At 41.1% G+C, this 27,016-nt stretch overlaps 1 protein-coding gene across 1 annotated transcript; it reads left to right on the forward strand.

Annotated features, from left to right (window-relative positions):
• Nucleotides 1-2,000: 2,000 nt before the first annotated feature.
• Nucleotides 2,001-7,114, forward strand: LOC130186627 (uncharacterized). The gene is made up of 2 exons (XM_056403845.1): nt 2,001-2,090; nt 3,433-7,114. The coding sequence occupies exon 2, from the start codon at nt 3,440-3,442 to the stop codon at nt 5,072-5,074; it is 1,635 nt and encodes a 544-aa protein (XP_056259820.1). The 5' UTR covers nt 2,001-2,090; nt 3,433-3,439; the 3' UTR covers nt 5,075-7,114.
• Nucleotides 7,115-27,016: the final 19,902 nt, after the last annotated feature.

Here is a 27,016-nt window from a genome sequence, read left to right on the forward strand (position 1 = left end):
CAGCTGACAGCAGGGGCTCCTGGGAGGTCTCCTGCTGCCGCCCGTCTGCCTGACAGTCATGAAGCTTGTTGTAACATGAGTTCAGTGTTTTTACTGAACAGTAGAATCTCTCATATCTGATATTACTGTGTTTCCCCTGTTGGACTCTGGTTTCATGTGAGATCTCGGATGTTGGACTGTGACACTGAAGTATCACTATTTGTGGAGGTTGTAACTTCCTGTTAATTCAGCTGATAGAGATGATGATGGTGATGATGATGAAGATGGAGATGATGAGGATGATGCTGCTGTGAACATGTTTGACCTCTGGTTTACGGATAATAATTGTGCTGTTAAATACAGAACTTTTACTTGTATCAGAGTACTTTTACTGTGTGGTACTGCTACTGTTACTGCAGTACAGACTGTCAGTACTTCAGTGAACAGCAGCAGCTGTGAACAAACAAAAAGGAAAGTTTCTCTTCTTCCTTCCATCCACCAGGAGGCGCTCCAGAGCTGTTTACTCACTTTACAGCAGGTGAAACTTTTTTTAAAGTGCTTCATTAACCAATAGATTCACAAACAAGTCAACCACAGTTTTAAAATCTGACTTAGAGAAAAATAAATAAGCAATTAAAAAATTAAGAATTAGAAATTTAATTAAAATGTGTTAGTTGAAAATATTCATTGTGTTATTTATATTATAAAGTGTAAAAAGGTAAATAACCTGTCTTCAGTTTGATTTAAAGGTTTGTTCATTCAGTCTCTGCCGTGACCAGAGTCTGTTCCTCAGCAGGTGAAGGTGTGTTGCTGAGTGGGGAGACGTGAACAGGTTGGTGGTGAACCGTGGGCTTTGGCTTAGGCCTGTAACTCCTCTTGTCACGAACAGTCATGCAGCTTATCTAGCTTCCTGGCTGCTCAGGAGATGGGTAGATAGAAAGCAGCAGAACAGGAAGAACAACATCGGTGAGAACATCTTTATTTGTATCCTGTGATCACACCCTGTGTTGGTCACGCAGTGCAGGATTGTTTTCTCTTTACATGAAGGTCTAGAATCACTTTCTCTTTGTATCCCTCCTCCACTCAAACTAGTTCCAGGTCACATCCTGTTTATCCAGAGTCAGAGAGAATATGAACCACTGGTGTGAGAGTTTGTCATAATTGCTGTGAAGTCTTGAGTAACGGCTAAAAAGTGTTTGCTTGTCTCCTTGAAGATCTTCAGTCAGGATTCAGAGTCCATCATAGAAACAGCTCTGTTTGAAGTTGCTTATTATCTCCTCATGGCCTCAGACAATGGACTCTCTGGTCTTTATACTTGTATACTTGTGCTGCACTGACACCATCGACCACAGGATGTTAATGCCGAGACTACAACATGTCATTGGCATTAAAGGAACTGCACCAGGCTGTAGCCTGTAGAAATGAACATAAAAACACAATTGAATCAAGAAAAGGAGCTATTGTCATTTTTCATATTTCTTTTTTGTAGTCTGTGATGAGGTTTGGTCATAGTCAACACAGTAAACATTTAAAATGACACTTTCTTCATCTCTAAAGCTTCAAACACAGACCTCAGATCAGACCATGGTCTCTGTGAAGAATCTTCTGACTCGTCTTTATCTAAGGTCGCTGTCTTTAGGACAGTGACAGGTTCAAACATGCAGCAGCACATCTGACAGCAGAGGAGCTGGCTGTGACTGGTTTCTCTACTGTCATGAACACACTCTATATCACATTTTCAAAGTAAAAGAAAATTAATTCACAGACTAAAAGCTCTCCAAAGTAAGAGTCCTTCATACACATGTACGGCAGCCAAAAGTACAATATTTGTAAAGTTTATTAAAAAAATGAGTCTCAAGTAAGTAACAGATACTCATACTCTGTACTTAAGTGTCCTTAAGTACAGGTGTGTGTGTGTGTGTGTGTGTGTGTGTGTGTGTGTGTGTGTGTGTGTGTGTGTGGGTGGTGTCATGGTCATGTGATTTCTGAGAAGCTGTGTGATTTCATAGCAGCAGTGAAACAGAAAGTGTGCGGCTGTGTGCTCCTTCCCTTCTCAACTGTTAGTCCTCACTTGGTCCTGACGATCCACTGTGAAGCAGCTTGACTCTCAGGTAAGACATGATGATTATATTACCAAAATGGAAGTGGATCTAAAATCGAGCCAGATATTGAAGCTCATCCTTATGTTACATCCTAAATACTCCAAAGGGATTTTTTGACACATATTTAGCATGTAACAAGAGTAACTGTGACTAACACTAACTAGCTTCATTCTTTTCAAGCTGCTATCATCACATCAATATGAATTTATCCACTGTTCAGACTTCAGTAGAAGTGAATGTTACACTGACTGAAGAGTTGCATGTCAGATGTGACCGAGCCACGTTAACATGGTTCAACTTTTTAAATGTCAAGCATGACTTGGCCATATTAGTTTTTAAGCATCCTATTTATATCTCTTATATGAATTTGTTATTATTTTTTTAATGAGGAGTGCAAGAAATTACTGCTATATTAAAAACTGTAAAGGCAACAGAGGTGAAACTTGACATAGTCAAACATTGCTGCAATAGCTTCTCTGTGTGGGCAGTTACTGAACAGTTTTTTTTATATGCGAGCTGCATTCCTGTATCAATACAATATGTCAGGTAAAGGCCACAGCAGACGATGCAGCAATCACATGTATTTTCTTCAGGAACTGCAGATGTTCCAGTTTACATTCATTTTGCAAATAAAACATGATTTTAGTGAAGTCTTATTTTACTGCCTTTTGTTATAAAATACATTATCTGAATAATCCTTTCTCAGTGTAGGTGCTGGAGTAAGGTGGGTGTCCAGCTCTGTCTTATGAAGACTTGAAACAATGCACAACCGACATGGAAGCTCCACAGTAATTATAATATGTTGAGAAACTGAAGCCTATGTGTTGGAGTTGAGAGCGCATGCAATAGGCTGTTCATATCTATGGTGTGTTTTGTCCCAGTGTGGATCATATCACTATACATGGATGGTAAATAACCAGTTCATCAACAATATAACAGCTAGTGTCAGCACGTTACAAATAAGAATCAGCCTGCCAACTCCTCTCAGGTAACGTAGTGTGAGAAGTGAATTAGTTAACAATGAAATGTATGTATTGGTTGTCATTGTGGCGGACTTTTAAAAGAGGATGGAATGAAATGAATCAAAAATAATCTAGATGTTGTTGTGTTTAGGTTCTGAGACTCTCCAGTCTCACTCAAATACTTTGTACTGTCTCTCTCATGTGCTGGACATCAAAATACTGCTCAGACAGACAAATACAATTTCAGGATCAGGAAAACCTTCAGAAAGCTGCTGGAGCTGGTCGCTGTGCTGCCGTTAAATAGAGTCCTAAACCTGTTAAAAACTACCCAACTGTTCTCCTGACTTCTTTTGTTGCTTTTAACTTGGTTAATTCTTTTTTTCCCATAGGACCAACATGGCATCCACAGATTATGTTTTGGAAAATGCTGTCATTGATAATGGACCTCCTGTCCGTTATCGGCTAACACCGAATAAGACGAACCTTGGTGGAGAGGGAGTAGAAGAGTCCAAGCTCAGAAGATGGACCATAGGTAAAAAAGATCCTAGCAAACAGAATAAAACAATCCTGCTTGTTGGAGAGACTGGATCAGGGAAATCTAGCTTGATCAACACTATTCTTAACTTTGTAATGGGGGTAAAGGATGGGGATGAAGAATGGTTTGAGATTGTAGATGACGCCAAGAAACACTCAACCTTAGAAAGTCAGACATCAAAAGTGACAGTTTACGAGATTTTTAGTTTTGAAGGTAAAACCATCCCCTACTCTCTGACCATCATCGACACTCCTGGTTATGGAGACACCAGAGGGATTGAACACGATGCCATAATCAATCAAATGTTATACGATTTATTCAGTTCAGAAGACGGGATTCAAGAACTTGATGCAGTGGGTCTGGTGCTGAAGGCGGCTGAGAATCGACTGAGTGACCGACTGAGGTACGTCTTCGATTCAGTGATGTCTCTGTTTGGAAAAGACATGGAGAAGAACGTTGTCGCTCTCATCACTCACTCAGATGGAATGCCTCCTAAAAATGCTCTTAAAGCTCTTGATGCTACAAACATTAAATGTGCCAGAAATGAGAAGAATCAGCCTGTTTACTTCTCGTTTAATAACTGCCTGAGCACACAGAGAACAGAGGAAACAGAGTTTGGACTAGGACAAGCGTGGACAGTAACAATGAGGGGAATGCGTCAATTAACATCTTTCCTGGAGAAAACCACACCTCAAGAGCTGAAGACAACTGTGAATGTCCTGAATGAACGCATTAGGCTGGCCGCCTGCATTAACAATCTAACAGAAAGAATTGACCTGATTAAACTAAAGCAGCAAATCATCCAACAGACCCAGGAAGAATTAGAGAAACACAGAGAATCAATGAAAAAAGAAGATAATTTCACAATAGAAGTTGATGAGCCCTATAAGGAAAAAGAACCTACTGATGGAGGGATGTGGTGGTTGGTTTTTTATGGTGGAGCTGTCACCTGTAATGTCTGTAAAGAGAACTGTCACTACCCAGGATGCACAATGGCCTGGTATCCAAAACACTGTCAGGTGATGAAAGGAGGCCGCTGTACTTCATGTACCAGGAAGTGTCCTGTGTCAGATCATGTGAAAGAGAACAAGATCTATGTGAACAAGACAAGGAAAGTTAAAAGAACCATTGGTCAATTGAAACAGAAGTATAAAGCAAATAAAGAGCAGTGTGAGAACCTTCTTTCAGCCCTTCAAACAGAGAAAGAGAAGCTTGAAAAAGAGAAGGATACCTGGCTGGATGAGGCCTACCAGCATGTTTTCAGTCTGGAGCAGATCGCCCTGAATGTTAATTCACTGTTCACTCATGCCAACTTGGACTTCCTGATTGACATGATGAAGGAGAGAGGAGACACAGAGAAGGTCCAGAAACTGGAGGAGATGGTAGCACGAGTGGATGAAGGAACCAGAGCGGCTCTGCGGTACATGTTTAGTTATGTTGGTGGTAAAGCAACATCACTTGTCAAAGCAGCTGGTAAAAAGTTAGGAAAGAAGTGAAAAACAGTGTTTGGAGCTGGACACCACTGTTGTCACACATGGTGGAATCAACTTCTATTGACCTGTGTGTGACCTGAAATAACTGAACCATGAAATATAACATGGCGAACGATGACTTCTGTTTTTGTTGTATGTTGTTTTTACGTTGGTGAGCAGATCATGTCAAACCAATATTGTCTGGTAGGATGATGTGGCTGACACCTGTGGCTCCTCTCTTCACACTCTTGGATAGAATTTGAATTCCTGTCTGACCGAGGGTTTTTAGTCTTGCTAGCAGCCAGTCACTGCGCTCAGGACTGAAATATCTCACCTGCTATTGGATGGATGGCCATGAAATTTCCCAGAGGATACACCTTAAAACACAAAGTGGTCTTTTCCTACAGTTCCAACATGAGGGTGATAGTTTAAGGTTTTGAATTTGACATCTCTACAGCTGTCAGATGATCATGATGAAATGAGGTTCAGACGTTGTTGTTCCCCTGAGGATGAACTGTAGTGACTCTGATGATCCTCTGAATTTTCCTCCAGCGCCACCATCAGGTCAAAACTTTAACGTGTCCAAAACGTGGTTTTATGATCAGATACCTGAAGATGTAATGATCCCCATCAGCTTCAGCTCTACTTTGTATTTACTGCTTATTTGCAAATGTTAGCACGCTGAACTGAGATGGTAAGAAATCATTGCACCTGCTGAACATGCTGATGTTAGCACTGAACACAAAGCACTGCTGTATCTGATACCCAAGACTGACAGTGATGAGAGCTGAACCCACATTGTGGGTCTGAACGGGTCAACCTGAGTCAGGGGCCCCTTCAAGAACCTCCTGTCAACCAGGGTTCAACCTGGGCCTGGATATGGTGAACTGGCTCTGTTACCACAAATGGAAATTAATTCATATCCAGGTCATTGATACTTTGGTACATTTAAATGTGATTCAGTCAATCCACTGGCAAAGAGAGAAGGGAGTCAGCTGTCTCATGAACAGATCAGACAAAGCTCTGTCTGTGGAAGTGGCTGAATGTTGGTCTGGTTTTACACAACCAGTGTTTTCCATAAGTCAGACAAGTTCACATCCTACAAAGAGCTTTAAGAGGAACGTGAAGACAGGTGAAGACAGGTGTTGATGTCCTGTGGTTTGATGGATCAGATTTATATTTTCTGCAATACTTCTTGTTTTATTGATTTACTCTTTATGTAATTTGAACTTGTTTGGCTGATGCATCATGTTGTTTTTAACTCCACTGTGTACTGGATTCTTCACTTGTTTTATTGGTTTTACACATTTACTTTTTTATTAATTAACATGTATTATTGGTTCTGATTAGTTCTGTAAAAACATTATCATCATCAACTTTATGTTTAACTCTCAGATTGTGCTGTTTAGTTAAAGATACAGAAAAACACCTGAACCACTGAACGGTGTGAAGAAACACAATTTCTGATTTTCTGTCATTTCTTAGTTCCATCATGTAAGTTTAAGTTTTTTTATGTTTTTCAATCAACACGAGGTTTTGACTCGTTCTGATGTTTTTGTGATACTGAGAGAATGAACTGGTTCAACTTATTGATGAAGATGTAGAACAATGAACGTTACTGAGATGTATTTTTATAAACATGAGATTTTTCTCATTAGAATCAGTTTGTACAGAGTCCTAGTTTTAAGTTTATAAGTTGTAATGTTGTCAGTGATTGAGGCTGTGATTTATTGTGATGTTGCTCATGTTGACACAGTGTCAGTAAACTGGTGGTGGGACAGTAACATGTCACTGACCTGATGTATAAAGATCATTAGAATCAGTTTGTACAGACGATGTTACAGACACTGAACTCAGACACAGTGTAGAAATATTCTGAATCCAGAGTTTCTGAAGAGTCCACTCATGAAATCTGACCCACTTTGGTTTCTTCATGTGTCTTCCTGCTTGGAATGACTAGTTCACATCTGTCAGACCACAGAAACATCTGGATCCTCTAATGTTGGACTTTATCTGTGAAGCAGCCATATTTGATGAAATCACGTCCTGATTGATGCAGTTTTCTGTGAAGCCTGAATAAAATCTGCTTGATGAAAAGAGTTTGATCAGAGTCTTCACTGGATCATCAGCTGCTTTTTCAGTCTGTTGAAGCTTCTGCTGAACTTTATTCAATAAATGTCTGTTTGTCTTTGTTCCTGAAACACTTTGACTTTATTGTGATTGAACAGAGAAACACACTCCACCATTAGAGCTGATGTTTCATCAGAGCATCATGAAGAAGGTGTGATGAACTCTGTTGCTGCTGGTTTGTGTAGTGACCACTAGATGGAGCCAACACTAGCTGACTGAAGGGTGATGCTGTGTGGACTGAGCTGACTCAGCTGATCTGATGTAAAGTTCAGTGTCTCCAGGAAACAGCTCTGCACAGACTGTCGACCTGCTGTGGACTTCAAATGACAAGATTTAATGTCTGAGGTCATTAAATATATTTGACTCTCCGTAACAAAGATGTAGGTTTGGTTGTAGGAGTGAGAGGACACGATGACCTCAGAGCTTCTTCTACAGCAACAGCAGAGAGTATAAACCTTACACTCTACATGTATATGTGATAAATATATTTAGATAGTAATAAATTATAAATTAATTGGTTTTCATGTTTTGCATGATATAAAACAGTGTTCTTCAAAAGGTATAAATAGTTTATATTAAAATGACAAACATTATCAGACATAATCTCCCTGGTACCTGCTGATAAATATTGTTGTTCGTGGTATAAAAATGACAACGACCTCAGAGCTTCTCTAACAACAGACAGTCTATAAAAACATACACCTTACTTTCTACATGTAGACTCAAGTCAACTTGAGTTGACCAAAGTGCTGTACAAATGACAATTAAAATCAATAAAAGCAAGTAAGATATATATATGGAATAAGTAAAACATGAGGAAAGCATAGTATATATACTGTTTACTGAACATGTAAACACACTAACAGAAACAAGAACAATATATGACAAATATCAACAAATTGATTAAATTGGTTTTCAAAATCAAAATCGATTTTACAACGTCGACAGTCAATCTTTGAATAAATACAAACCAGTAAATAAGAACAGATAAATGATGTTTCTGATGTGTTTGACATTAACAGTATTTTGTATTTCTACAGTTTCCCCTTGATGAAGTCAGGTGAGGTGATCCAGGTGATCACCTGAGCTCAACAGGACTATGACTGAGGGACTGTAGAGAAAATATCAGAGTGAGGCTGAATGTTGTGTTTCACTTTTAAAAAGAGTAAAACCCTCTGAGGCATTTTAATATGTTCTGTAATAAACCTCAGTATCTAATAGAATCCACCATGAACATGTGACCTGGGTCACTACGACCTTAAACTGATAATACATCTCATTATTTATTAAGTTAGACCGTTATAATGATCTACACTGTTGATTTCCTGTTTTATCTCTGTAATGTTCCTTTAAGACGGTAACAGCCAATCAGTGTGACTGTAGCGCCACCTGCTGGAGAGAGAGAGCGACAGAGAGAACAGTCATGAAACAGAAGAAGAAGAAGAAGAAGAAGAAGAAGAAGAAGAAGCAGAAGAAGAAGCAGAAGAAGAAGAAGAAGAAGAAGAAGAAAGAGAAAGAGAAAGAGAAAGAGAAAGAGAAAGGTTCTGAGGAATTAAACCTTTATTTTGTCATTTTCTGGAGGACGTTGTGTTCACCTGCTGCCTGCGTCTCTGGAAACTGTTTGTTTACGTGTCGAACGAGGATTTGGTGAGTTAAACTAGTTTCTACATGTTGATTAACTGGTCGTTTCCTGGTTGATTAGCTTGTTGTTTCCTGGTTGATTAGCTTGTTGTTTCCTGGTTGATTAGCTTGTTGTTTCCTGGTTGATTAGCAGGTTGTTTCTGTTGAATGATGCTCTCAATTATTGTTTTATTTATCAAAGAATGGGCATATTTAACTTGTCACATATTTAATTTGTGATGCACATGAGCCACCTGTATAGTGGGCGTGGCTAAGTCCACCTGCACGCAGCTGAGGCTGGTTGTTGCAGTGAGCGCTAAGCCACGCAGCGGAGCGTCTCTCGTTTTTCTTCTACGCTTTCTTTTGCTCCATGTTCGGTTCTGTCGCGGTTCACGGCGCGTAGCCGCTGTACCGGATGCTCTGTCAACAGGTGATGGGCCCAGAGAAACCCAGAGACCATTTTGGCAGCAGGTGTTTCCACTGGTGTCCAGGTGATGATAGCATGTTGCTAGCGCCATGAGCGGACGAGCAAAACCGAGCGGCCTTCACAGCAGTCGCTGCTCGCGGCTCCTGTTTGATGGAGACGGAAATAATTATGAAATATGGGAGGCGAGATTTATGGGCCACCTTCGTTTGGAAGAGTTAAAGGACACAATTTTAACAGAGCCCGCCAACGATGACGCGGATGAGTTGCTGGAAGACGCGGGAAAGAATGCGGAAGCCTACGCAGAACTAACTCAGTTTTTGGACGATAAGAGTTTGTCACTGGTGAAGCGGGAGGCTGCCGACGACGGGCGGGAAGCCCTGCGCATTTTAAGAGACTACTATCAAGGTAAAGGAAAGCCTCGGATCATAAGCCTTTACACTCCGGAAGTCAGAGAGTGAAAGTGACTGAGCACGTGATCCGGGCGGAGACCGCAATCACTGCGCTAAGAAATGCCGGTGAAACATCAAGTGACGGACTTTTGGTAGCGATGGTGTTGAAAGGTTTGTCGAGGTCCTTCAAACCATTCGCGATCCATGTCACGCAGCGGGATGAGACGACATCTTTTGCTGAATTCAAAACAAAGTTACGCAGCTACGAGGACACAGAGAAAATGCGCGCAGCAGCAACAGGTGACAACGTGATGAACGTGAGACCCGCTGTGACAGGTGACCGTGGAGCCCAGAGGGCCGCGGCCCAGGTGGTGTGTTTTAAATGCGGCATGAAGGGACACCTGGCCAGAGCCTGCCAGCGTAAACTCTGGTGCAGCCACTGCAAGAGCAACACACCGGGACACGACCTGCAGACGGAAACAGCGGCGGGACCGAGAAGACGCACGAAAGGTTTCCGGGGAGACAGATGACCAGGACAAGGAGTACGTCTTCAAAGTGAACGTGAGAGGCCTGATGGTCGACTGCGGGGCGACCTCGCACATCGTCACAGACCTCACAAAGTTGAAAAGGTTTGACGACGGGCTCCAGGCCGAGACACACTGCGTGGAGCTGGCGGACGGTTCGCAGTGCGAGGGCTTCGCGGAGTGCCGAGGCGACGCAGAGGTCTGTCTGATTGACAGCAAAGGAAGACACCTGATCGCAAGGCTGAGGCAGGTGCTATATGTTCCATCTTACCCACAGGACAATCTCTCTGTGAAAGCAGCTACTGTCCGCGGAGCGACGGTGGTCTTCAAGAAGGGGAAGGACGTTCTGGTCCACAAAGACGGTACCGAATTCCACATACACCTACATGATAGACTATATTATTGGCATACAGTAAATAATAATGATGACGATGAATGTGATGATCAATGCAAGGAAAGTCATGATATGCAGACATGGCATGAGATACTTGGACACTGCAATTACAATGACATTCGGAAGTTACAAGATGTTGTGGATGGTATGAAAATTAAAGGTTCAACAAACAAACCTCTACATTGTTAAGTGTGCACTCAGGGAAAGTTTTACCAGACGAGAAACAGACCCTGATGTGAGGGCTAAAACCCCTCTAGAACTAGTACATACAGATGTGGCAGGACCGATTCACCCAGAGTGAATCGGGCAGGAATTGGAATAAGTTGTTACATGAGTATTTGACACAAAACAAGTTTCTACAAAACCAAGCTGATCACTGTGTTTACACACGAGAAAGAGAACATGAGAAGGTGATCATGGTAATTTGGGTAGATGACTTAATAATTGCAGCAAGTGATGAAAATGCTATGAAGGTTACAAAACACTTGCTTACAGCAAGGTTCAAAATGAAGGATCTAGGCAAACTAAGACATTTTCTTGGTATTGATTTTGAACAGAGCAACAACTGTGTAACAATGTCTCAAGCAAAGTCTGTTGAGAAAATTCTTGAAAGGTTTAACATGCATGATTGTAAACCCAGATCAACACCTTGTGAACAGAAATTGAACTACACAGATATTTGTAGTACAATATTTGGACAAACTAATAATGATAAATAACATAGATCCATATTTCTTCACATAGAAGGTGTCAGTCCTCTTTTATTAAACCAGCTAATACTGAACTTTGATAAAGTGTCAGCTGTGTGGTTATTGAGTGGTGGTCAGTGGGTTTGATCAGATGAAAAGACGTGTTATAATCCTGGAGCTGGTTAAAAGCAGGTGTTTCTGCTCTCAGTGGTCACATGTTTATATCTGGTTATGTAGAGTAGAGGTGGATGGAGACGTGATGTCACAGGTTTGTCCTACAGCGTGTGCATGACTAGAAAATCCTTCAGGTTTGTAGCAGAGAGGCAGCAGGGTCTTCACTACATGATGATGACAGTTACCCAGAATTCAACAGTGAGATGATGTCACCTTCACTTTCTCTATTACCCTGTATCCAGGTGCTGGACCTGCTCAATCCTTATCTTATCCTTATATCCTTATCCTTATATATATATATTAAATATATATAATATATATATATATATTATATATATAATATATATTATATATATAATATATAAAATATATTATATATATAATATATAATATATATATACGATAGAAACACCAACATAAAACTGAGAATGGGTTTGAAGTGAAGTAAAATAACCGGAGAAAAGATCAGACTCCAGATGTTATATTACACACACAGTAAAAATGTCTGTAGAGAAACACTCTTAATGTTTCACCACTTAACTTTAATTATTTCACACAATGAAGCCAAATGCACAACATCCTGTGAGAAAGTCACACGTAGTTTTTGAATCCAGAGCTTTAGAGTCCGGGACAAGTCAGTCCTCTGCCTGACTCTGAAAACGTCCCGTCTTCCTGCTTCGCTCAGAGACGCTGTAGCTCATCTGAACAGATTGGACTGATACTGATCAATATTTTGTTCTTACACCCAGAGACTTACTCTTAAAAATGGTCAATCAGTGTCTTTCTCTAAAATGGTTGGAGTTCATTTTTTATCTTTACAAATCCATACAAAGTCTTCTGATACTCAGCAGCTACCTCTGTAACACGGTCTAAAGTTGTTGGTATTCTGACTTTTGCAGTAACGTCAAACAGCTCCAGTATCTTTATTTCCAGTCTGATAAACTTTGAGGCCTCAGCTCTGACGGATTTTCTCCGAAGATCTCCACATGCAGTCTTTACATCTTCCAGTTCACAGTTCAGTGATGCAACAATCATCCTGAACTCTTCTGTTAATTCATCCACTTTCTTCACACTTTCTTCTTCTGTTATTTTCTGCTTAATCATGAAACCAACACCAGCAAAACATGCAAGTACAAATACCACAACACTGAAACCTCCAGTGAACGCAGCTGTGATCATCGCTGCTCCAAGTAATGCTCCTGCAATCACAGTTCCTGCGAATAAACACATCTGTGTGTTTGTGATTTCAGCAGCGATCTTCTGAAGCTCACCTACTATCCGTCTCATTCTGGGCTCATTGTTGTCACATACTTCGATGAATGACGTTGCATGTGTATGAAGTCTCATCGATGGCGGATCGTAAAAGTCAGGACGATGTTCCCCGTCCATTTTCCAAACTAAACGTGTAGAGAAGTTCTCCTCAGATCCCGTTGACTCGGTGTTACAGTCTGATCCTGACGACTCTGAGTGGAGACAAAGACACATCACAAGCTGCTCTCAGATCAGCAGTTCAACAGGTTCGATGACTTTCACATTGAAGTATTTTTGACTTCAGTGTTGACAGAGTTTTTCCTGCTGTGGTAGATTCATGAGATGATGTGGTTCTTCTTACCTGTCTGTCTGCACAAGCTGAGTGAGACTCAACAGGTAGAGCAGCTCTGAGCGCGCTCAGTCTGATCAGGTTGCTGCCTCAGGTGCAGGTGCAGGTACAGGGGTAAATTTACCCAGATGCTGCCACAGAGTTGAATGAGACAGACCTGCCGATCAGTTCTTCAAAACCTGTTTTTCTGGACTGATCTCCATCGACTCAGAATGTGACGCAGCTGTGTTTGTGACACACCGTGTTCCTCTGAAATCATGTGATCAGTCTCCACCTGGTAGAGGGTAGACTCGTGGCAGATGAACTGACCCAGACAGTGTTTCAGATCAGCTGGTGGCAGCAGGAAGTGACAACAAGCTGCAGGGGGAAGGAGCTTTATTTTTACACCCTGGATTTATGTTTTGTCAGTGGGTCATAGAATAAATAAATCAGTTATATAACTCAGCCTTTGAGTTGGTTATATAACAATCAGACAAAAAAATGTTCCTTATACACACTGACTTGATCTGATCTAATTAATACTGTTTTTTTTATTTTCACCTAGCAACAGTGTGAATGTCGGTAGTATACTGTCTGCAAGTCAGTATGATTCAGTATGATAAGATAAGTTGTAAAGACTCTTTACTTTTACATCTGCTTCCTGTGTCGTGCTCCTGGTCTCGTACTTCGAAAGAAGAAGCTTTAGGAAAAAGTTTAATAAAATTCACTCATCACAGACTTTTTATAGAAGATATAGAGAGAAGGTAACTCCTCTGTGTGCTCCTGTCAGAACCAACACAACCTACACTTTCTCACAGCAGTAAATTAGTTGTGAGGACACCAAACCTGGACCAGTGTCTACATCTAAAACATCAAAACAATACTGTTAACACATCTGTGTCCCAGATGAACACAAAGGACAAGTAGCAGCACTGGGTTTGCCTGCTGCGTGCCCACTCTGTAAACTAGGGAATAGATTTTTTTCTTTCAGAGCTCAGACAATGAAGACACCTGTCACCTGTCCAGCACGGCGCTGTTAAACCAGAAACATTGCACTACGCTGCGACTGGGGATGACAGTGATCTGCAGCCGCTTTTAAAAACACACAATCACCGACCGAGGCGTCTCACACAGGCTCAGCAGCTGCAGCTGCTGTTTCTCTACCGTGTCTTTGTGTGTGCTCTGTGGTCATTTGACGTTGCTCCGCACACGAGGATAAACTCGTTTGGCAGTGTTAAAGGAGTCCATCTTTTTTAGTTTTAAAAAGCCGTTTGACCCGCTGACTTTGGTGTTAAAAGGTTTTAGAAGGGTGGAAATGTCTGGAGCGTAGCTGTGACTGCCTTATATGTGTTGACTGACACGTAACAAACCCACATTGCACGAGAAATTCTTCCGGAGGTGCGAGTTGAAGACCTCACAGACAGGGGCCTCAACCAGATGTTCCCAGCTCACCCTCACAACATGATTGGGTTTACTGGGTCCGTCCGGCAGCCTTCCCCGCCGTCTGATCCAACTTACCACCAGGTGATGATCAGTTGACAGCGCTGCCCCTTTCTTCACCTGAGTGGCAGGTATGTGTTCAAACCAGCTTTAATGTCTGTCATATTCAGATTAGACATAGAAACTAATGTGATGTTGCTGGTATGTCAATTTAACATTAACAGGTCTTTTCTCTGTGTTTCTGCTGGGAGACGTGTCACAGGTGAAAAGCAGGTGAGCGGTAGAATCTCCAGCTCACACAACGCAGCCATGAGCTGTGAGGTGTGTGTCTCACGCAGACAGTGTGTCCACTCTGACCCATAAACATGGGCGCCAAATGAAAACCACGATGTTCTGATGCTGTTCACACATCCAGTGTGTTCCAGGCTTGAGAAGAGCACGATCTTCTCCTCGACTGTCTTTGGCCTTCTTGAGCAGGTGAGCTTGCTGTTGTCCATTGGCTTGTAGGAATCCTGGACTTGATGTGTGCTTAAACTTCCATTTTGTGCGTCTCACTTGCAAACTGTGGTCTATTGTCTGGGATCCCAGGAATTGCAAACATGGATCAAGAGCTATGATAACAAGCTTGCTTGTTGTCTCGGGCAGTTTGTCAAGTTCAGGATACTTTGAGTATAAAGTGAATATCTACATATGAGATCCACACCCAGTTTTGCCCAAGCTCTATCTATAATGTCATGGCACGTGTCCAATATGTTCATCCAATCTTGCACTTGTCTTTGTTCAGCTTGAGATTTATGCTCCTTGCACCTGTCACAAAGCTGTCTCAGCCTTTTGTCACGTTGTTCCTTACCTGCACCCCACACCAGAATGTTATCAGTGACATTCACAACTCCTTCCAGGTCCCCCAGTCTCTGAGAAAGGCATTTTTGGAAAACCTCTGGAGCTGATAAGACACCAAAGGGAAGCAACTTGAAACAGCAGTAACAAGTGATGTGTTAAACATACATAACAGAACTTGTATTGAGCGAGTGTAGGACCCAAACGTAGCACACAGTTCAACAAAACTCTATTTCTACCAAAGCAGAAACTGGAACTGGCAGGTTAATCAAAAAAAGAAAAAAACAAAAACAGTTAGAAGACTTCCTGCTAGACCTGGAGGCTCTGGCTGAATGAGCCACCACAGGATCATGCAGATTAAGTACAAAGACACAAAAGCAGTTCTCGAGGCCAGAGACAGAAGGCTCAAGTGTTAACCAGGGTTCAGACGAGGAAGGCAAGTTGGGGTCAAACAGGTTCGGTAACGGGAATCAGTCCAAGAAATGTTGGAGAGTCTTGCATGGAGAAAAGCGAAGAACAATCTGACAAAGAACGACTGGAAGGCTGGGGTTTGTATACTAGGTGAGTGTAATCAGGAGCAGCTGTGTGACCAGGTGAATGGAGTTGGCTTGATGAAGTGGCAGTGGCTAATGCAGGGAGGTGCAGGAGAACAGGGTGAAAGGAACATTACTGACTGGGAGCTGGATGACAGGGAATACTGAGGTGAGGCAGGTGACCTGAGATGCAGAACTGTGACAGAACTGTCCTCATCTAGTTGTATTTACCAGAACAAATGGTTTGCGTCCATTCCCGAAAAGAACTTTGCATTTGACATTTCCGCCACAACCTCCTATGAAGGGGATAGTGCTCCTTCTTCCTGGCTTTGTTGGGGTTTTTGGTTCAATGCAAATCCTGATTTCTTTTTTGTTTGGCTGTTGGAGAGTGACCTTATTGTTTACCAGGTCAGTCGGTTCAACAACACCAAAATTCTCCATCCTTTCCACTTTTTTCACTTTATCACATCATCATCATCAAAGTCCATGGTATTAAAGACTTTATCTTATGGATCCACAAATACCAGGTTTCTCAGGCAGTTCGGCGGCTTTAGTTGCTCCATTGCTTAATTCTGACACCATGTCATGTTGGTGTTTTGGATCAATTATGAGTACAGATGAACTCACACAAACAGCACTGTGTGTTTCAGCTTGACTGTTTACTGAATACAACATTATCAATACAGGTAATTCAGCAGGTAACTAACTCAACAGTGCCCAACAGCACCAGTTACTACACATCAGTGCTGTTTAATGTCGCTGTGTGTTGATTAGATTACTGCTGTTGTTGTGGTTATAACATTTTGGGACTCTAAGCTAAATGGATGGTTTTTTTAATTTGCTAAAATGCAGCTGCTTTTTTTTTTTTGTTGTTGAGTGCAAAGGGGTTAGAATCTGCAAATTGCCGCTTGCAGCTACAATTTTAATGTATGTGCAAAACAAAATTTATAAATTAGATGAATAATAGAAAAATATAATAGAACAGAAGTTATATGTACTACTTTGTTCTTTAGTCATCATCTTAAACAGCAGCAATCACAGCAGGAAAATCATAGTTCACTTCACTGAACTCACCCCTTCAGGTTACTTTCAATCTTGCTGGGTGACACCGTTAATTGGACACTTCAATTGGTTGATTCTTTTGTGCTAATCTGGATATGCAGCTGATGCATATGTAGTTTTGTCCCCTTGTGCATACAGGTCCTCTTTAACCTGACATAGCTGTTGATAGTTGAATGTGCGTCTGTCTGCAGACTGTCACCTTTCAGACCTTCCCACACAAACACATCAAAACACTGTAGTGTTAATATATCAATTCTAAACTAATGGCCAACAAAAAGGCTGTAGATTAATTGGCTTTACGGGTATATGGTGTCAGTCCTTTTGGTCAAAGTTTTGGCCAACGAAATCCAAGCCCAAGAACCACTGAACCACATGAACCCACGATGGGCTAAGAACTCATTACCCAAGTAGAGGAGCAAAGCAAAGCGAGGGAGGATCCATCCAAGGCAGAAGTGGAGATACTCATAAGGGCCATGACAGAACTGTAATCGAGGCTGACCACAGTGACCAGCTGAGACACTCCTACAGAGAGCAGAAGTATTATATTTAAAATGTAAAGACCATTCTGAATCTTGCTTTAATAAATACGTAGTCCTGTGAGCCCCTGCAGGCTAAGTGTGCTTGTATGTATGACGCAGTGATAAAAACTTAGTTCATTATTAACAGTTGGCCACAGAATGTTTCATTGTTCAGTGTCTTTTTATACAAGAAATCGTTGTTATCAGGTTTATATCCTGTAGGAGCCCAGTTAAAAACATTTATTTCTCCTTTCTCTAAAATACCCAGTTGTGCCAGTCTTAGTTTCTTCCACTGTACCAGCGTTTCAGTATCAGTGGGAACCAGTCAGTGTTTCACTGGGACCGGATTCAGACCACGTAGTTACACAGTAGATCACAGGGTGTGTTATTAAGTCTCACCCGAAACTGTTCACTCAGTGTTGACGTTAAAGAACGTCTCTGTTCAGCCAACCTACCAAATATAAATAAGCATTAAATAACATGATATTTCCTGTTTGGCAACATGTCAACACGCAACCTTGGTCTGTGGCACTTTTCAAAACTGAAAGTTACAAGGTGGAGCAGACGGAGAAGATACAAACCAATAGACAACGTACGAATCAGAACACTGACACAGAACCAAAGAAAACAGCGTTTTTAAGATATTTCTTTAGAGAAATGATTCGTCTGTTCAGAGTCGAGGATCAACAACATCAGAACTGTCACCTTTAGTTTTCAGCCAGGAGTCCTGAAGACCTGAGTCTGTCTCAGAGGTCAGAGGTCAAAAACTCCTTTAAAGAGAGGGAGCGGCCGTATGATGGATTTTTATGTCAAGAGTATAATTTAACACAATAACTGACAGATAAACCAGAGCACTGTGTGATTTTACCTGTGTTCCAGTTCAGGGTCTCGACCTTCAGACGCTGCATCTGAAGACGACTACATCAAAGCGGCGTGACCACACTGTCCCATTTCAGAGGCTTTTATTTACATTTATATTTTATTTTATTCATTTATACTTTTTAATATATTATTTATTTATTTATTTTTTTAAGTATATTTTTTTGGGCTTTTATGCCTTTAATGGACAGCACAGTGGAGAGTGACAGGAAACGGGAAGGCAGAGAGGGGGGGAATGACATGCAGTGAAAGGCCGTCCGATGCGGGATTTCGAACCGGGGCCGACTGCAGCGAGGTCTGTAGCCTCTTAACATGGGGCGCCTGCTTAAACCACTACGCTACACGACGCCCCATATATCATTTTTTTATGCAGTTTTTAACTTCTCTATGTAAAGCACATTGACTTGCCTCTGTATATGAAATGTGCTGTATAAGTTTACTTGCATTGTCTTGTCCAGTTTTGTCAGGGCGTATTATTACTTCTTCATGTGAAAACAATCCTGAAGTACGTGACAAACACAGGGTGTGATCACACGACAGCTTAATTAAACTGACAAACCTTAACAAAGATCTTTTCACTGATGTTGTTTTTCCTGCTCTGCTGCTTTTGTTTCTTTCACTTGTAAATAAGATTCAGCTCCAACGGTTTTTCCCCTGTAAGAACAGTCTTCTTATTTATGTGTTGACTATGAAGATTGATTATTAACTTCAGTTGAGTCTGCTCAGTCCACACAGCATCATCCCTTCAGTACGGTGGCCCTGAAGGGCAAACGACACCAACAAAAAGGAAAACACAACAACATTAAGAAAAACACAACGACAAAAAGGAAAACACAACGACCAGGCACTTCACAGTGATATTTCTGATACCTTCTGAGAAGGAGAGAGAAAACAGACCAGTATCCTTTGCAACATAGAAAACATCATTCATTTTTTCACAAATTCCTTAGCTTTGTGGGTGATAAACTGCTCCAAGGCGCTGTTTGATTCCCAATTTTTGTAAGATTAATTTCACCATTTTATCCACAAACTCTTTTCCATTATCTGATGAAATTCTATCGGGGAATCTCCATCTGCAAATGACCTCCCTACACAGAAACTTGTCAACTGACTGAGTGTCTTTGCATTTAGTTGGACAGGCCTCTGGCCACCTTGAAAATCTGTCGACAACAACCAGCATATACCTTTTTCCTTCAACTGGTTTTATCATGTCAACAAAGTCAATTACCGACTTTCACATTGGACCCCTTGGCGTTGGGATATATCCTGATGGAACTGCCACACCTTTCCGAACATTATTTTTCAGACAAAAAATACATCTACCTATGACATGATCAATCTGTTCTAAGAGGTATGGTGCCCAAAATCCGTACTTCTTTAATGATCTTTCTCCTAACCTCCCCCCTTGCAACATGCGCCAACCCATGTGCCTCTAGGTGCCTCTCATCATCATCAGCAAGTGTAATTTTGTCTTCTAAGTCAACTTCATGTGCGACTAAAAGAACTTTTCACAATTTATCTGCGCCCTTCACTGCTTTTGCAGCATCATCAGCCGCTTTATTACCTCGAGTGACTCTGGACGCGTCCAATTTATGTGCTGCACATTTTGCTATTGCTATTTTTTTTGGTTTCATCATAGCGTGCAAAAGTTTCATGATCTGAGTATGATGTTGTATTGGAGAACTATCACTTTTCTTAAACCCTCGGTTCTTCCACACTGCTCCAAACAGATGAAACACACTGTGAGCATAAGCAGAATCTGTGTAGATTGTCACACGCTTTCCTTCAGCTAACAAGCATGCTTCAGTCAATCCCACAAGTTCAGCAAGCTGTGCTTTCACTACAGCATAACCTGCACTCAATTTATCCCCTACATGATTACAAGAACCATCAGTCCAATATTCCAAATCTGTCTCCCTCAGTGGGAGGGCTTGCAAATCTGACCTCAACCTTGAATATTTTTCTGCTTCCTTAATACAATCATGTGGTTCTCCATCCTCTGCAGTTGGTACGTTTTCAGCCGGGTTTACTGTAACACATCTTGCCAACATAACATCCTCCTGTTCTAATAGCCTATGATAATCCCTAAGCCTAGGCATCGTTAACGTATACTTGCCATAGTTTAAAAGATTTCTAAGGCTATGGTGAGTAAGAATTGTTACTGGGTAGCCCATCGTAACAGATGATGCTTTATCATACATCAGAGAAACTCCCACCATTGCTCTGTAGCACAGGGACAGTCCCAGCTCTACTTCAGAATAGGCAGTGGAGTAGTATGAAATGGGTTGAGGACTCATTCCTGTACCTGTTGGCTGACAAAAAACTGCGCATGCATATTTACCCCCAATCGAGGTGGACACATACAACAGAAAATTCTTAGAGTAATCTGGAAGTGCTAATGCTGGAGCCTCCTGTAATCTTTGCTTCATTGTTTCAAAGGCCAAAAGGCCTCCTGTGTCCATGAAAGATTACAATGAAGTTGAGCATTCCCAGTCCCTTTTAATCATAGCTCTCAAGGGCCCTGTTAAACTAGCATAATCTTCAATCCATGCTGAAGAATAGCCAGCGATACCAAGAAAAGTCTTCATTTCTCTAACTGTTCTGCTCATATTTTTCAGACACGTACAAAGTTACATGCGGCACACTCTCTCTGATATCATGTTCTCTATTCACATAATCATTCATGTCAACCCTCATGGCTGCTCCTTGTGGCCCCAGGATTATGTAACTAGGTGAGTTCAACTTTCTTTGGTTGATGATTCAACCAATCTACAGAATTTGACTGAGTGTCATTCTTAAAATATTTTAATGTGTAATGCAGCGGATATTATGGAAGCTTTGCATCAGGCATGTTTGCCACAATGAACTTCTCCCACAACTTGACAGGTTCTAAAAATTCAGCACTAAGATTTCCAATCCACAACACTGAAGAGGCTTCAACTTCTGTTGTCATCAATAACTGCCTAGCAGTATCAATTGGCATTCCTATCAAACAACCGTCCAATGTACACTTTATTGTACAATTTCGTCTTCATAAAGCATCTCTTCCCAAGAGTGCAATTGGTGTGTGCTCTGATACAAATATGGGCATTATAGTTTTTTGGTTTTTGTATTGGAGCTCAATTGGTTCTGTAAGAGGTACCAGCTGTTTTATTCCCTCAAACCCGATTGTCCGTATTAATTGACCAGACATGGGGAGGTGCATAGCATCTTCAGGTCGAATACAAGTGAAAGCTGCTCCACTATCCACCATCACTTCCAATGGTCGATCATTCACTTTCAGTACTATTGTTGGATCTTGCTCTGGCCCTGATACTACCAGCTGACACCCCCCTTTCAGGTTTTCTGGGCACCCCTAGAATCCCGGCTCTGGACCCCTAAAAGGGTTCACCGGTCCCTGAGCCGTCATTGGCTGACCTCTAAATCCTCCTCTTGGGTTCCCTCTGAGATTTCCTCCCATTCTATTACACCCACGAAATGTCGTGGCTGCCCACAGTTATAGCACACTTCTAAATTCTGCTGAAAGTCCAAAATGTCCTCTTCCCTTCCTCTCCATGCTTGCTGTTGTCCATAAACTGGCTGTGGGTTGAATGCAGCAGGAACTACTGAACAACCCTAACCCTAACCCAAAAATGTGGTATCCTGAGGTGCTGATGTGAAGAAGTGATCACCGCTGACACGTCTTTACTTGCAATCCAAAAGAAGTTTATTTACAAGAAAGAAACAGTGTCAAAAAAGGCGAATCCTGGAGTATCCCTGCCAATATGAGATCTCTCCTCTACCGTCTCACAAACCCCTCTATTTATCTGTCTCATCCCACCTTTGGGATGTGCCCTTCTTTTAATAGAAGGAGCCTTCACCCAAGTGGTCGACCATATCTGGTCGACGACTTCTTGTCTCTGGCCTTTTGACCTTTAGGCCAGAAAAAACCTCCACATCCTGAGTATCTTATATCGTAGGAGACAGAAAACTCGATGGGTAAGCAAGTTTGCCCCCTAATGCACAACCCTTAAAATTAACTTATAATGAATGGTTCAAAGTAACCTTTGATAAAGCCTTAGTTGACACCCTTCGTTAACTTATTAATAAAACTTACATAAAGGAAGAACCTACAACAATTTAGACTGTTGAAAAAGGAAGAAATTAAGTGGATAATACACTACAGCGCCCTGACAAAACTGGAGGACAAGACAATGCAAGTAAACTTATACAGCACATTTCATATACAGAGGCAAGTCAAGGTGCTTTACATAGAGAAGTTAAAAACTGCACAGAAAAAATAATATATTAAAAAGTATAAATGCATAGAGAGAAAATAAAATATAAATGTAAATAAAAGCCTCTGAAATGGGACAGTGTGGTCACGCCGCTTTGATGTAGTCATCTTCAGATGCAGCGTCTGAAGGTCGAGACCCTGAACTGGAACACAGGTAAAATCACACAGTGCTCTGGTTTATCTGTCAGTTATTGTGTTAAATTATACTCTTGACATAAAAATCCATCACACCGCCGCTCCCTCTCTTTAAAGGAGTTTTTGACCTCTGACCTCTGAGAGAGACTCAGGTCTTCAGGACTCCTGGCTGAAAACTAAAGGTGACAGTTCTGTTGTTGTTGATCCTTGACTCTGAACAGACGAATCATTTCTCTAAAGAAATATCTTAAAAACGCTGTTTTGGTTTGGTTCTGTGTCAGTGTTCTGATCCGTACTTTGTCTGTTGGTTTGTATCTTCTCCGTTTGTCTCTCTCTTCTTGTCTTACTGTAAAACCTGGTACCTTTCAGTTTTAAAAAAGTGCCACAGAGACAAAGGTTGAGATGTTGTTGTACAAGAAATATCACCTTTGTTGACTTTGCAAGCCGAACGAGCCTTTATAGCTCTGTCAAACAAATCTTGAAGATATGTGGGGTGTGTCGCTTGCTTTTGTCGTACTTAATTCCTGATTGATGGTGATTTAATTGTAGTTAACACTCTGTTGATAAATGTCTGTTTTTAATTATAATGTTGTTTCTGTTGTGGTTCTATTTATCTGACAGTTGCCACAGACAAAAGGAGAATTTCTGAAAGGATGAACCAAAACAACTAAGGGGGGGCCTGATGACATGGTTCCCAGCAGCAGCTGTTCTCAGAGAAACAGCTGTAAACAGCTGTAAACAGCTGCTGTCCTCGACCTGCTGAGCAGCAAACAGCAGACAGACTCGGGCAGAGCGGCTGGTGACATCGTGGAGCTAAAAGAGAGGGAACACTGACCGTAGATTCATCAGGAGACACAGACACCACAACACATGGATCATCATGTTGAGCTGTAACTGACGGATGTGGAGACAAGAAACTGGTTGATATGAAGGTGTATAAAATAAACAGTACTGCTCCCAGCAAAACTGAACAAATAGATTGAATAAATCAAACTGAATGAGGTGATAGAGTTTTACAGCCTTTAGTAAATATCCTCCATTGTTCTTGTTACTACATAGACAGTATGAAATAATATTTTATGTTGGTGATGAATCTATGATGAGCTTTGCTGAACATTGTCAGTGACCTCTGACACAGCAGATGTGTTGAGACTATCAGCTGAACAATGTGGAAACTACCTGCTGAACAGACGTCATGTTTCATTATGTACAATAAAAGGCGGATTCATATTCACATGAACATATCTACAGTATATCTGATTTCTTTATATATGTTCATGATTAAATTCTCTTCTGCATAGAAAACCTTCCACTGTGAGATCAGAGACTTCTATCAAAGCAAACATGAGGAAACAGAATTCTGCAGTGATAATACAGTCACAAATGATTGTGACTGTAGTTTAATGTGAGTCCTAACATGGCTTCTCTCGCACAGAAGTTCTACTGACACCAACTTTTAGAGGTCAGAGACAAAGAGTCTGAACAACCTGATTCCTCATCAGTTCACTCTGGATCAAACCTGTGACTCTCTCTGACTGAATTCAGAAACTTTCCAGAGATGTTGTTCTTCTCCAAAGGTTCATGATGTTCTAGTTATGACGTGTCTTTAGTTACCTGCAGTGACATCAGGTGTTAAAAGTCTGTTCAGGTAAACTGAGAGTTTCAGTGAAATCATGTGACCACAGAGAGCCCGCCCCTTCTCATGATATAAAGCCTGTGAACACTGACTCCTCTCTGCTCTTCCTCCTCCTCCTCCTCCTCCTCATCATCACAGAGTTCCTGAAGCAACAGCACAGGTAAGATCTCTGACAGAGGAATGATGGGAAACTTTAACACAAGATCAGGAGATGAAAAATATAACAGCAAATTATTCACTTCACTGAACGGAATTTAACTATGTAATAATTATATTCTACATTTAAACTTTTATCATTAATGCTGAAAACATGAAAGACATGAAACTTTTGAGAGGTTTTTTATTTAAGAACAAAGACACAATTGTAATGATTTTGTTTTTGACTAAATTAAACTCTTACATTTTCTTTAAAAAGCTGATAAATTCTTTAAATAAGTGGGAAAACATAATGAAAACCAATATAGTAATTTGATGGAAAGATGTATTTAATATTATGTATTATATATATACCTTAATGTTTCCATAATTATAATATAAATACATATAGTATAAATTCTTACCAATGAAAAAAGATGCTGTTTATTTTTGTCCTAGAACAAACTGACGTGTAGGTTTAGTGATGATGATGATGATGATGGTGATGATGATGATGATGGTGATGATGATGATGATGACTCGATGTTACATCTGATGTGGTTTTGTCCTGTTGATTTATTTTAGGATCAAGTCCTAAAGAGGATGTTGAACTATAAAACAAACTATACCATCAATCTACAAACTATAATTGTAGGAGACTGAACAGAATCACTAAGTTGTAATCCTGAGGGAAATCATTCATAATGACCAGGAACATATGCACAAGGCTTAATATGTACTGACCCATGTGGCCCTGAGCTACAGCATCAGTCACAGAGCCAGTCCTACAGGTGGGGCTCCGTCCTGTAAATGACCACATCCCGCCTCAGAATATCAAGACAAAACTCACTTTACTTTGGTTCTGTTTTCTACTGATTTTAGTTCTTGTTGTATGAAGAAGAAAAAGAAAATCAAACAATTATTAAATTCTTATCATCTGCTTTTTGACCATGAAGAAGAAAAACATCTTGTATTTCAAGTCAAATAACGACTTGTTCTTTGTTGATCAGCTGTTTGAGAGAAAATCAAAGGACAAAACAAACTTGGACCTTTTTATTCTTCAATGTAAAAGTGAACAAAGATAAAAGTATCAACAGCCAAGAACTGATGATTGTTGTTTTTTTCTTTTTTGGTTTGAACACAAATTTGAAACGAATAACAGATTTCCTTACTTCCTTCACTTAGTAACGAACTGTGGATTATCCAACGATTCACAGACTGACAACTTTCTCACCTTCCTTTTATGCATTTAGCTTTACCTGGATTTCGTCTTGGAGAAAAGTAACTGAACCAAGAGGAAAAGAGTTTCCTGATCAAGTGATCAGACGAGATCAGACCAACTGCAGGTTTGAAAACAGCTTCAGGTTTAACTGTGAGTTTGTAGAGGCCATTTATTGTGTAATATTCTTTCACTGCTGATGAATGAATCTGTTGTTAATGTTTTATTCATTGTTTTTAATCTGATGCAGAGACCAAACCCCAGACACCATCACACCTCATTCACCTTCACAGCTCTGCACCAGGAATCACCATGGCAACGTGAGTAACAACAGGCAGCAACAACACACTGTGACTGAAAGAGACAGTGACGCTACGAGCTCCTGAGAAACATGAACACACTGAAGCTGCTTCAGATCCATTTAAGATAAACACAAAGCTTGTGCTACAGAAAATGGAGCAGACTCAGTGAATAGCTCCCTAAGCTTAACATGTCCTATGATAACTATTAATTTAGCTGTACAGACTAATGAGCAGTGATAACTAACATGTCTTTGGGGTCATCAGGTGGGAACCTCCTTTCACCAGTGTTTCGTCTAGTTGGTCCCACAACACCTCCAGGAGGCTGGACAGTGATCACTGGCATCCCAGAGTCACTCCCCTAATGCCAGCCATCACTGCTCCTCACACCACCATTTTCTTTATCTTGCCTATGCTACCACAAACAACACCATCATCAACTCTGACAAAACACACCAGCAGATTCAGCAAACAAACTCCCCTAAACAGTTGGAGAAAGTGGCGGCCATTTTAAATGAGGGAGGCAGAGTCAAGGAGAGATGCCTTTTGAGCTAAACTCTCCCCCGCCGGATTAGGCTGTGCTCTACATCCCCCCCTATTCTTCAACACCACACCATGCAACTCACCTAAAACAAACAAACTCACCTAAACAGCCAGAGACACACTACAAACCAATTCGATACAAGCAAACAATACAGGCCACCTCACCTGGACTAACCGCATGGTCTCAAAGAGGCTCACACAGGCCACACCCCCCACTTAAAAACACTTCCTCTTCCTGGATTTCTTCCTTGCTTCTCCTAAGAGTCTATCTATCCTAAGTGCTCCCCCTGCTGGGCCCCCAGCTACCATTACTCTTTCTCATCCAAATCCACTGACTGGATCTTGCTGCCTCATCTGACATGTCCTTTACAATTTTCCTCACACTCTGTCCACTTGCTCCTAACTCCCTTACCAAAGAGACAACAGACCTTGCTACAAATCCTCTACATCCTACTTCCACTGGACAAATCCTAACTTTCCATCCTCGCTGCTCTGCTTCTGCCCCTAACTCTGCATACCTGAGCTTTT

Source organism: Seriola aureovittata, chromosome 18, assembly GCF_021018895.1.
Source record: "Seriola aureovittata isolate HTS-2021-v1 ecotype China chromosome 18, ASM2101889v1, whole genome shotgun sequence".
Taxonomy (NCBI): Eukaryota; Metazoa; Chordata; class Actinopteri; order Carangiformes; family Carangidae; genus Seriola; species Seriola aureovittata.

Bases quoted from the DNA above. Each gene is read 5' to 3' on its own strand.
- LOC130186627 (XM_056403845.1), top strand. From the start codon at position 3,440: ATGGCATCCACAGATTATGTTTTGGAAAATGCTGTCATTGATAATGGA.